The 12,774-nt window shown below is 46.0% G+C and overlaps 3 protein-coding genes across 5 annotated transcripts in view; all 3 read left to right on the top strand.

Annotated features, from left to right (window-relative positions):
* LOC140418987 (uncharacterized) overlaps positions 1 to 12,774 on the top strand; it is a 384,502-nt gene that overhangs the window by 42 nt on the left and 371,686 nt on the right. The gene's annotated exons all lie outside the window — the stretch shown is intronic.
* The window catches only part of LOC140418992 (uncharacterized), a 226,194-nt gene that overhangs the window by 161,325 nt on the left and 52,095 nt on the right, over positions 1 to 12,774 (top strand). The gene's annotated exons all lie outside the window — the stretch shown is intronic.
* LOC140419000 (uncharacterized) lies at positions 11 to 12,273 on the top strand. Of its 2 annotated transcripts, none has more exons than XM_072502723.1 (2): positions 11 to 318; positions 11,229 to 12,273. In XM_072502723.1, exon 2 carries the CDS (start codon positions 11,345 to 11,347, stop codon positions 12,128 to 12,130), a length of 786 nt encoding a protein of 261 aa, XP_072358824.1. In that variant the 5' UTR covers positions 11 to 318; positions 11,229 to 11,344; the 3' UTR covers positions 12,131 to 12,273. The 2 variants fall into 2 exon arrangements, with proteins under 2 accessions (XP_072358824.1, XP_072358825.1); XM_072502724.1 differs by lacking the exon at positions 11 to 318 and adding an exon at positions 2,032 to 2,053.

The following is a 12,774-nucleotide window of genomic DNA, read 5'->3' as shown; positions in this document are numbered from 1 at the left end:
CCGGTTGAGGGGTCGGGAGGCTTCATAAACACTCCGTGTAGGCCCTCAGCCCCGAATACGAAGCTCGGATACGGCAGTTGAACCGGCGAACGCTGCTCGGGCTTTTCACCGAGACAGGCCCGAGTGGACGAAGTACGCGGCGGAGCGCATGCGTAGTGAGCGAGAGCGACGGCTTTGTTCCGCCTCCCATTCACCCTGATTGGTTGGAGGACCAGCCGCTCTCGGTCAGTCCTCCGGACACGTCCTCTGAACTGGAGCAAACCCTTCAGAATCATCCTGCAGATAGAAGTCTTGCAACACCAGGTTAAAGTGCAACAGGTTTGTTTCAAATCACTAGCTTTCGGAGCACTGCTCCTTCCTCAGGTGAATGAAGATGTAGGTTCTAGAAATATATATGTGGACGAAGATCCAAGACCAGGCTTTGAATGCGAGCATTTGCAACTAATTAAGTCTTTCCAGAGACAGGGGTGCGAGCATTTGCAGGTAATTAAGCCTTTAGAGATCCAGAGACAGGGGCATATCCTAGTTTGCGGACTATTAGAACAAATGTACATTTCTATAAAACCTTGTACTGCCACTGGACCTTCTGAAGTCTTTGAAAGCCAGTGGAGTACTTTTGAAACATATTCACTGTTGTGATGTAAGAAGCTGTAAGTACGCATGTGTAATCGCATTTAGTTTTAAAACTGTTATTTTCAAAGTGTATTCACTGTCATTAGTAACAAGGACAAGGAAGCCCTTTTATACCTCGAACATGTGCCTCCTGTAGCCATTTCACCTTCTGTACCTTTTCTATATTAACTATGTATTGATTTCAGAGCAAAAAACAATAATTACATTAATGATTATTCTGTAGTGAACATTGATTATCATTAGTGAATTGGTGTATTAGGTAATTATATTGTAAAAACTAGATCTTTATTTTAAAAAATAACACTTTCAATCAAAATGTTTCCAGAAACTGCAGAGCTTTCAGAATTTGTTTGAAAAAATAAATTACTTTTTAATTTTGAGAAGTTACTAGACATTGTGGGCTGGGCAGTGGTGTAATGGTATTATTTATTGGGCTAGTAATCCAGAGACCCAGATTAATGCTCTGGGGATCTGGGATCGAATCTGGCCATGACGGATATTCACATTGAATAAAAGTCTCAAATTAAAAGTCTAATGAGATTGTGGATTGTTGTAAAAACCCGTCTGGTTCACTCATGTCCTTTGGGAATCTGCTCTCCTTATGTGGCCTGGCCTACACGTGACTCCAGATCCACAGCAATGTTGTGATTGATTTGTAAGTGCCCTCTGGAATAGCCTCACAAGACACACAGTTCAAGGGCAATTGGAATGAGAAGTAAATGCTGGCCCAGCCAGTGACCCCCACCTCCCGTGAATGAATAATTTTTAAGAAGGCTCAGTGAGGTACAGTGAAAAGTATTGCTTTTTTAAATATAAATTTTGAGTACCCGATTATGATGGGGCAATTTAACATGGCCAATCCGCTAAACCTGCACAACTTTGGGTTGTGGGGGTGAAACTCACGCAGACACGGGGAGAATGTGCAAACTCCACATGGAGTTTGGAGACAGTGACCCAGGGACGGGATTCCAACACGGGTCCTCAGCGCCGTCGTCTCAGTGCTAACCACTGCACCACATGCCATTCTGAAAAGTATTGTTCTGCGAGCAGTCCAGACAGATTGTTCCATACATGAAAAAATCTAGGACATAGATAAATAAACAATGAAAATACATAGAGACAGACACCGGGTGAAGCATACCGAGTTTAGTACTACTCAGTGTTACCAGTGTATCTGGTATTAACCAAATGTATTCATTAAAATTTACTGTATTAATTAGCTATATGTCTGTCCAGATGATTAATTAAGTAGTGATCATTAATTGAGTTATAATTAATGAAACAATTTTTTTTTTAATTCAATGGACGTGGGCGTCGCAGGCTGTGCCAGCATTTATTACCCATCCCTCATTGCCCTTGAGGGCTGGTTAGAGTCAACCACATTGCTTATGGGTCTGGAGTCACATGTCGGCCAGACTGGGTAAGGACGGCAGATTTCCCTCCCTAAAGGACATCAGTGAACCAGCTGGTTTCATAGACTTTTAATTCCAGATATTATATTGAGTTTAAATTCCATCACCTGCGGTAGTAGGATTCGAACCCAGTTTACACAGTCAGTTCACTCAACTCGCTCACTCGGCTGTGTGTTGTGTGGGTCTTGGTGCTTTTCCAGTCACACTGATGTTTGAAATCTTTTCTCACTCAGAACAGAGAAACATTTCTCCTTCCACATTCGAAGGATGATATTCAGATCCTGGTGAATCAACTGATTTCTATCTGATCTTAATGCAATATTTAGTCTGAATTTCCCGAATACAAATCTTCTATTGTCCCGGAAAAAGAGTTTACAAAACTACGTCACTGAGGACCCGGATTCGAATACCAGCCCTGGGTCACTGTCTGTGTGGAGTTTGCACATTAGATCATAGATCATAGAATTTACAGTGCAGAAGTAGGCCATTCGGCCCATCGAGTCTGCACCGGCTCTTGGAAAGAGCACCCTACCTAAGGTCAACATCTCCACCCTATCCCCATAACCCAGTAACCCCACCCAACACTACGGGCAATTTTGGACACTAAGGGCAACTTATCATGGCCAATCCACCTAACCTGCACATCTTTGGATTGTGGGAGGAAACTGGAGCACCCAGAGGAAACCCACGCACACACGGGGAGGATGTGCAGACTCCGCACAGACAGTGACCCAAGCCGGAATCGAACCTGGGACCCTGGAGCTGTAAAGCAATTGTGCTATCCACAATGCTACCGTGCTGCCCGTGTTTGCGTGGGTTTCGCCCCCACAACCAAAAGATGTGAGGGGTAGGTGGATTGGCCACGCTAAATTGCCCCTTAATTGTGAAAAATGAATTGGGTACTCTAAATTTATTTTTAAAAAAGAAATGTGATTATGATGCCCCCAGAAGTTGGGACGTGGAGGTAGTGGTCGCAATGGACGCAGTGAAGGCTCTTGATCGGGTGGAATGGGAATATCTGTGGGAGGTACTGGGGCAGTTTGGATTTGGGCGGGACTTTATTGACTGGGTCAGGCTGTTGTATCAGGCTCCTGTTGCGAGCGTACGAATGAATAGATCAACATCAAACTATTTCCGGCTGCATCGGGGGACGAGACAGGGATGCCCCCTCTCCCCGCTGCTGTTCGGGTTAGCCATAGAGCCGCTGGCAATTGGGCTGAGAGCCTCCAGAGGCTGGCCGGGTTGGAGTGGAACACAGAATCTCGCTTTACGCAGACAACCTGCTCCTGTATGTTCCGGCCCCCTAGAAGGAATGGAAGAAATTGAGGATTCTGGGGGAATTTGTCCGGTTTTCGGCATATAAACTAAATATGGGGAAAAGTGAGATGTTTGCAGTCCAGGCGAGGGGAAGGGGAGGCGATTGGGGGAGCTGTCGTTCAGGATGGTAAGGGGATGCTTTCAATATTAATTAAAAAATTTAAAAGAGCAACTTGCAAACTCACTGTCAGTGAGTTCTCCCAGTGAGCCATAGAAGACACAGCCAGAGTGAGACAGAACCAAGAGTGAGTTTGAGAATTTGAATCTCGGTGGGAATTCAAAGCTGGGTGGGGAGGAGGTGCTTTTCATCCCTGGTAAGTGGCTGGTAAGTAGTGTTTCTGTTTTCTTTTTCTTTTCATTGGTATATATATATATTTTTTTCTTTGTTGTTTAATTATTTATTTATTTTTTGGGAAATTGTAATTGTTGAAGTTAACAGAAGGTTGAAGACATGGCAGGAGATCTCAGACCCGTGTCATGCTCCTGGTGTGCTATGTGGGAGCTCAGGGACATGTCCACTGTCCCAGGCTCCTTCATGTGCAAGAAGTGTGTCCAGTTGCAGCTCCTGTTAGACCGCTTGACGGCTCTGGAGCTGCGGATGGACTCACTTTGGAGCATCCGCGATGCTGAGGACGTCGTGGATAGCACGTTTAGCGAGTTGGTCACACCGCAGGTGAAAGGTACTGAGGGAGATAGAAAATGGGTGACCAAAAGACAGAGCAAGAGTAGGAAGGCAGTGCAGGTGTCCTCTGCGGTCATCTCCCTGCAAAACAGATATACCGCTTTGGATACTGTTGAGGGAGATGGCTCACCAGGGGAAGGCAGCAGCAGCCAGGTTCATGGCACCGTGGCTGGCTCTGCTGCGCAGCTGGGCAGGAAGAAGAATGGCAGGGCTATAGTGATACGGGACCCAATTGTAAGGGGAATAGACAGGCGGTTCTGCGGACACAATCGAGACTCCAGGATGGTGTGTTGCCTCCCTGGTTCAAGGGTCAAGGATGTCTCGGAGCGGCTGCGGGACATTCTTGGGGGGGGGGGGGCGGGGTGAACAGCCAGCTGTCGTGGTGCACATAGGCTCCAACAATATAGGTAAAACAACGGGACGAGGTCCTACAAGCTGAATTCAGGGAGTTCGGAGTTAAACTAAAAAGTAGGACCTCAAAGGTAATAATCTTAGGATTGCTACCAGTGCCACAAGCTAGTCAGAGTAGGAATGTCAGGATAGATAGGATGAATGCGTGGCTCGAGAGATGGTGCAAGAGGGAGGGATTCAAATTCATGGGGCATTGGAACCGGTTCTGGGGGAGATGGGACCAGTACAAACCGGATGGTCTGCACCTGGGCAGGACTGGAACCGATATCCTGGGGTGGGGGGGGCGGGGGGTTGCCAGAGCTGTTGAGGAGAGATTAAACTAATGTGTCAGGGGAATGGGAACCGATGCAGGAAGTTGTAAGGTAGTAAAGGCAGGGGCTGTTTAGCTCAGGGCTAATTCGCTGGCTTTGAAAGCAGACCAAGGCAGGCCAGCAGCACTGTTCAATTCCCGTAACAGCCTCCCCGAACAGGCACCGGAATGTGGTGACTAGGGGCTTTTCACAGTAACTTCATTGAAGCCTACTTGTGACAATAAGCGATTTTCATTTCATTTTCAAACAGGGACAGAAACAAAAGGCAGTAAGGGGACAGTAAGGGGGAAAGTGTAAGGCAGAGAAGCCACAGTCAAAAATCAAAAAGTGCGACAGTACAAGGTACAGTGACTGAGGGGAACTCTGAGTAGGACCAGGAATACTAAAAGGAATAAAACGGGAAGTGAAAACATTAATGGCAAGCGACGCGGCAGGTTGTTACATGAAGATATGGGTTCAACGACAAGGAAAATTAGGAGAAAGGTTAAGAGGAAATATAACTTAGGAGAGGTTACTGATCGAGGTGTTAAGATTCAGAACAGAGGTAAAAAAGCCAACATAAGTGTACTTTACCTGAATGCTCGTAGTTTTTGGAATAAGGTAAATGAGTTGATGGCACAAATCATCGTGAATGACTATGATTTAGTGACCATTAATGAAACATGGTTAAAGGATGGTCACGACTGGGAGTTAAATATCCAAGGGTATCAAACTATTTGGAAAGACAGAGTGGATGGTAAGGGAGGTGGTGTAGCTCTGTTATTTAAGGATGACATAGGTGCTATGGAGGATAAGGTTGAATCCATTTGGGTGGAAATCAGGAATAGTAAGTCGAAAAAGTAACTGATAGGAGTAGTCTATAGGCCACCAAATAGTAACATTATGGTGGGGCAGGCAATAAACAAAGAAATAACCGATGCATGTAGAAATGGTATAGCAGTTATGGGGGATTTTAATCTACATGTCGATTGGTTTAACCAGGTCGGTCAAGGCAGCCTTGAGGGGGAGTTTATAGAATGTATCCGCGATAGTTTCCCAGAACAGTATGTAATGGAACCTACGAGGGAACAAGCGGTCCTAGATCTGGTCCCGTGTAATGAGACAGGATTGATTAATGATCTCATAGTTAGGGATCCTCTCGGAAGGAGCAATCACAATATGGTGGAATTTAAAATACAGATGGAGGGTGAGAAGGTAAAATCAAACACTAGTGTTTTGTGCTTAAACAAAGGAGATTACAATGGGATGACAGAAGGACTAGCTAAGGTTGACTGGGAGCAAAGACTTTATGGTGAAACAGTTGAGGAACAATGGAGAACCTCCCAAGCTATTTTTCACAGTGCTCAGCAAAGGTTTTACCAACAAAAAGGAAGGACGGTAGAAAGAGGGAAAATCGACCGTGGATATCTAAGGAAATAAGGGAGAGTATCAAATTGAAGGAAAAAGCATACAAAGTAGCAAAGATCAGTGGGAGACTAGAGGACTGGGAAATCTTTAGGGGGCAACAGAAAGCTACTAAAAAAAGCTATAAAGAGTAAGATAGATTATGAGAGTAAACTTGCTCAATATAAAAACAGATAGTAAAGGTTTCTACAAATATATAAAACAAAAAAGAGTGGCTAAGGTAAATATTGGTCCTTTAGAGGATGAGAAGGGAGATTTAATAATGGGAGATGAGGAAATGGCTGAGGAACTGAACAGGTTTTTTGGGTTGGTCTTCACAGTGGAAGACACAAATAACATGCCAGTGACTGATGGAAATGAGGCTATGACAGGTGAGGACCTTGAGAGGATTGTTATCACCAAGGAGGTAGTGATGGGCAAGCTAATGGGGCTAAAGGTAGACAAGTCTCCTGGCCCTGATGGAATGCACCCCAGAGTGCTAAAATAGATGGCTTGGGAAATTGCAAATGCACTAGTGATAATTTACCAAAATTCACTAGACTCGGGGGTGGTCCCGGCAGATGGAAATTAGCAAACGTGACACCACTGTTTAAAAAAAAAAGAGGTAAGCAGAAAGCGGGTAATTATAGGCCAGTGAGCTTAACTTCGGTAGTAGGGAAGATGCTGGAATCTATCATCAAGGAAGAAATAGCAAGACATCTGGTTGGAAATTGTCCCATTGGGCAGATGCAGCATGGGTTCATAAAGGGCAGGTCGTGTCTAACTAATTTAGTGGAATTTTTTGAGGACATTAACAGTGCGGTAGATAACGGGGAGCCAATGGATGTGGTATATCTGGATTTCCAGAAAGCCTTTGACAAGGTGCCACACAAAAGGTTGCTGCATAAGATAAAGATGCATGGCATTAAGGGGAAAGTAGTAGCATGGATAGAGGATTGGTTAATTAATAGAAATAAAGAGTGGGGATTAATGGGTGTTTCTCTGGTTGGCAATCAGTAGCTAGTGGTGTCCCTCAGGGATCAGTGTTGGGCCCACAACTGTTCACAATTTACATAGATGATTTGGAGTTGGGGACCAAGGGCAATGTGTCCAAGTTTGCAGATGGCACATAAGATAAGTGGTGAAGCAAAAAGTGCAGAGGATACTGGAAGTCTGCAGAGTGATTTGGATAGGCTAAGTGAATGGGCTAGGGTCTGGCAGATGGAATACAATGTTGACAAATGTGAGGTTATCCATTTTGGTAGGAATAACAGCAAAAGGGATTATTATTTAAATGATAAAATATTAAAACATGCTGCTGTGCAGAGAGACCTGGGTGTGCTAGTGCATGAGTCGCAACAAGTTGGTTTACAGGTGCAACAGGTGATTAAGAAGTCAAATGGAATTTTGTCCTTCATTGCTAGAGGGTTGGAGTTTAAGACTAGGGAGGTTTTGCTGCAATTGTATAAGGTGTTAGTGAGGCCACACCTGGAGTATTGTGTTCAGTTTTGGTCTCCTTACTTGAGAAAGGATGTACTGGCACTGGAGGGTGTGCTGAGGAGATTCACTAGGTTAATCCCAGAGCTGAAGGGGTTGGATTACGAGGAGAGGTTGAGTAGACTGGGACTGTACTCGTTGGAATTTAGAAGGATGAGGGGGGATCTTTTAGAAACATATAAAATTATGAAAGGAATAGATAGGATAGATGCGGGCAGGTTGTTTCCACTGGCGGGTGAAAGCAGAACCAGGGGGCATAGCCTCAAAATAAGTGGAAGTAGATTTAGGACTGAGTTTAGGAGGAACTTCTTCACCCAAAGGGTTGTGAATCTATGGAATTCCTTGCCCAGTGAAGCAGTAGAGGCTCCTTCACTAAATGTTTTTAAGATAAAGATAGATAGTTTTTTGAAGAATAGAGGGATTAAGGGTTGTGGTGTTCGGGCCGGAAAGTGGAGCTGAGTCCACAAAAGATCAGCCATGATCTCATTGAATGGTGGAGCAGGCTCGAGGGGCCAGATGGCCTACTCCTGCTTCTAGTTCTTGTGTTCTTATTAATATCTAGGCATCGAGGTGGCACGGGAATGGATTGGATTTGTTTATTGTAACATGTACCGAGGTGCAGTGAAAAGCATTTTTCTGCGAGCAGCTCAACAGATCAGTAACTACATGAGAAGAAAAGGGAATAAAAGAAAATACGTAATAGCGCAGCACAACATATACAATGTAACTACATAAGCACTGGCAACGGATGAAGCATACAGGGTGTAGTGTTAATGAAGTCAGTCCATAAGAGGGTCATTTAGGAGTCTGGTGACAGTGGAGAAGAAACTGTTTTTGAGACTGTTCGTGCGTGTTCTCAGACTTCTGTATCTCCTGCCCGATGGAAGAAGTTGGAAGAGCGAGTAAGCCGGGTGGGAGGGATCTTTGATTATACTGCCTGCTTTCCGCAGGCAGCAGGAGGTGTAGATGGAGTCAATGGATGGGAGGCAGGTTCGTGTGATGGACTGGGCGGTGTTCACGACTCTCTGAAGTTTCTTGCGGTCCTGGGCCGAGCAGTTGCCATACCAGGCTGTGATGCAGCCCGATAGGATGCTTTCTATGGTGCATCTGTAAAAGTTGGTAAGAGTCAATGTGGACATGCCGAATTTCCTTAGTTTCCTGAGGAAGTATAGGCGCTGTTGTGCTTTCTTGGTGGTAGCGTTGACGTGGGTGGACCAGGACAGATTTTTGGAGATGTGCACCCCTAGGAATTTGAAATTGCTAACCATCTCCACCTCGGCCCCGTTGATGCTGACAGGGGTGTGTACAGTACTTTGCTTCCTGAAGTCAATTACCAGCTCTTTAGTTTTGCTGGCATTGAGAGAGATTGTTGTCGCTACACCACTCCACTAGGTTCTCTATCTCCCTCCTGGATTCGGACTCATCGTTATTCGAGATCCGGCCCACTATGGTCGTATCGTCAGCAAACTTGTAGATGGAGTTGGAACCAAGTTTTGCCACGCAGTTGTGTGTGTACAGGGAGTAGAGTAGGGGGCTAAGTACGCACCCTTGCAGGGCGCCGGTGTTGAGGACTATTGTGGAGGAGAGTGAAAAAGTCAACTGTTTAGCAGTACTGGGAAGAGGCAAGTTTGTAGATGTTCTACAGTATTACAGACTGGCTCGTTGGATCTTATTCTGTCCCATCTTGCATTCAGCTAACAGTAAAATGACTAAAACACTGCAACATACAGGCATTTGGGGACAACGGTGAGTTTGCGGCTCAGATTAGTTAAAGTCTCCATATTGTAAAATGGATCTCGAAGGACTGGAGAAGATATTTGAATTATGCCTGAACTGGCAGGTTATACCCGGCAAGAGGGATTGGACAGGGTGTAAACCTTTTCTCAGGAAAAGGGAATGAAGGATGACCTGATCCTGTAAGATTATGAAAAGGTTTGATATGATAGACAAGTGGAAAATGTTTCCACTGGATGAGAATAAATATGAGTTCGTCATTAATTAATCTAATGTGCAGTTCAGGAGCAGTTCAGATGGAGATCACTCACACACTTCACATGTGCAAAGGGATTTCCTCAGTTTTCCCACTTGTTAACACTCCAACTTTAAAAGCCCCAAACCATTTGATCCAATGTCAGCACATTGTTATTGGCGAGGGGCAGTTTAACTATTCGGTCCAGGGGGACACAAATCACTGTTCACCTGAACCTGCTCAGACTCCAACACGTTAACATCTCACTGTTCGTGTTTGGTCTGTTGTCAATCACACCCAGGACAGACCTGTGGTGGAGGGCCTGTCTATGTAGGTGCCCTATTAATTTATCTAATACATTTGAATCCTTGGCACAATGGTACCAATCAGAATCGGTTCGCAAAGAATAATTTCTATCAGCAATGTCGATTTCAATGGCGGAGTTATTACCCATCATGCATTGCAGCTGGGAATGTGTTCAATCCACATTACAGAAGCTCCTCGCACATGTGCAGAGTCCAGCTATGACTGGAGCATGCGCCAATCGGGCTGTGACCCGTGCATGCGCAGTTCAGGTTGTTGCTGACGGTGCGAGGAGCGGGGAAGAAGCAATCAAGCGACTTTCAGGATTGGAGCCGGTGGGTGGCCGGGGAGCGATAGAAGCTGCGGAGTGAGCCGGGAGGCTTCATAAATACCCCGTGGAGGCTTCAACTCCCGAGGAAAATGTTAACGGTCCCGTCTTAAACAGCACCAAACAGAGTGAGAGCTGAGCGGTGACAGGCCCGGGTTACCGGCCGCCATCTTTACAGAGGACAAGGAGCCGCAGGGCACATGTGCTGCGAGTCTGGACCGGATGCCAACTCTCCCGGATTGACTGACTGGAGTCTCCAGCATTTCATTTTATTCATTTGTGGGAGTCACTGGCTGGGCCAACATTTATTGCCCATCCCTAATTTCCCTCAAACCGAGTGGCTTGCTCGGCCATCTCGGAGGGCATTTAAAGAGTCAACCACATTGCTGTGGTTTGGAATCGTGTCGGCCAGACCAGGTAAGGATGGCAGATTTTCTTTTCTGTTCATTCACGGGATGTGTGTGTCGCTGGCTGGGCCAGCATTCACTGCCCATCACTAATTGCCCTTGAACTGAGTGCATCTCAGAGAGCATTTTAAGATGGATTGACCATGATAAATTGCCCTGAGTGACCAAATAAGGTTAGGAGGGGTTATTGGGTTACGGGGAGAGGGTGGAGGTGAGGGCTTAAGTGGGTCAGTGCAGACTCGATGGGCCGAATGGCCTCCTTCTGCACTGTATGTTCTATGTGCCACCAGAAGCATTGTTTCATTATCAATATTACTATTTATGAAGCTCAAGATCGAATTTGCTTCACCAACTACTCTCTAAATATGTCTTGGAGATATACAAAATCCCTCTTCACCGCTTCCTCTTTCCTCCCAAAGAGGTCAGTTGGATTTTTACGACAATCCAGCAGTTTTCATGGTCACATTATCCCAGTGCCGGCCCCACAAATTACCAGATTCATTCAGCTCAATTTCACAACCTGCCTTTGTGTTTTTGGTGTTTTCTCTCACTCTCTATTTTCTGTTTTAAATCAGTTTGACAGGGTGTTCGAAGAGGAGGCTTCAAAGTCCGGATACTCAAACCAAGCATCACATCAGGATCTGACAGAGTCCTCAATTTATCATATCCTGAATATCATCGTACTTTGAACATGGAAGGAAAAAGTATCGTTCACAGCGGGGAGAAACCGTACACGTGTTGTGTGTGTGGACGAGGTTTCAGTCAATCATCACGCCTCACAAGCCACAAATGCAGTCACTCTGTGGAGAAACCGTGGAAATGTGGGGACTGTGGGAAAGGATTCCCTTCCCCATCCAGTCTGGAAACTCATCGACGCAGTCACACTGGGGAGAGACCATTCACCTGCTCAGAATGTGGGGTGGCATTTACTATTTCAGCCAACCTGCTGAGACACCAGCGAGTTCACACTGGGGTGAGGCCATTCACCTGCTCAGAATGTGGGAAGGGATTCAGTGATTCATCCACTCTGCAGAAGCACCAGCGAATTCACACTGGGGAGAGGCCATTCACCTGCTCAGAATGTGGGAAGGGATTTACTATTTCAACCCACCTCTTGAGTCACCAGCGAGTTCACACTGGGGAAAGGCCGTTTCAATGTCCAGACTGCGGGAAAGGCTATAAAAGCTCTGGGGAACTGATGAGCCATCAACGTGTTCACACTGACGAGAGACCCTTCAGGTGCTCTCGCTGCGGAACTGGGTTCAGTCGATCATCTAACCTCACTGTACATCAGCGAATTCACACTGGGGAGAGGCCATTCGCCTGTTCCTGGTGTGGGAAGGGATTCACTGAGCTATCCGCCCTGCAGAGGCACCAGCGAGTTCACACTGGGGAGAGACCATTCACCTGCTCCAAGTGTGGGAAGGGATTCACCACTTCATACCACCTGCTGAGTCACCAACGAGGCCACAAGTAACCATAGTGATTGGATTTTGCTGTTCCTCACAATCGGGGCTGAACCGTGTTCATTTGGGTCTCTTTCTGCTGATAACAAACTCCAGCCCATTTACAGGGGCTAATATTCTGTGTAACAGTCAAATAAATTAAACTTGTGTTAAATACGCAGTGTGCTGAAACTTTTTAATATCTCTTACACAAGTTAGTTCCTTTTGAAGTACTCTCGCTCTCCCCTGTCTCTTCCATACTCACCTCCAACAAGAAGGCAGCACGGTAGCATTGTGGATAGCACAATTGCTTCACAGCTCCAGGGTCCCAGGTTCGATTCCGGCTTGGGTCACTGTCTGTGCGGAGTCTGCACATCCTCCCCATGTGTGCGTGGGTTTCCTCCGGGTGCTCCGGTTTCCTCCCACAGTCCAAAGATGTGCAGGTTAGGTGGATTGGCCATGCTAAATTGCCCTTAGTGTCCAAAATTGCCCTTAGTGTTGGGTGGGGTTACTGGGTTATGGGGATAGGGTGAAGGTGTTGACCTTGGGTAGGGTGCTCTTTCCAAGAGCCGGTGCAGACTCGATGGGCCGAATGGCCTCCTGCACTGTAAATTCTATGATAAGAAGTGTGAGGAGCTTGTGGAGCTTCTTTGTGACTGAGATTGAGTAAATCCGA

The sequence above is a fragment of the Scyliorhinus torazame genome, chromosome 5 (genome assembly GCF_047496885.1).
Source record: "Scyliorhinus torazame isolate Kashiwa2021f chromosome 5, sScyTor2.1, whole genome shotgun sequence".
Lineage (NCBI taxonomy): Eukaryota > Metazoa > Chordata > Chondrichthyes > Carcharhiniformes > Scyliorhinidae > Scyliorhinus > Scyliorhinus torazame.
This window is presented reverse-complemented; position numbering and strand designations above follow the sequence as displayed.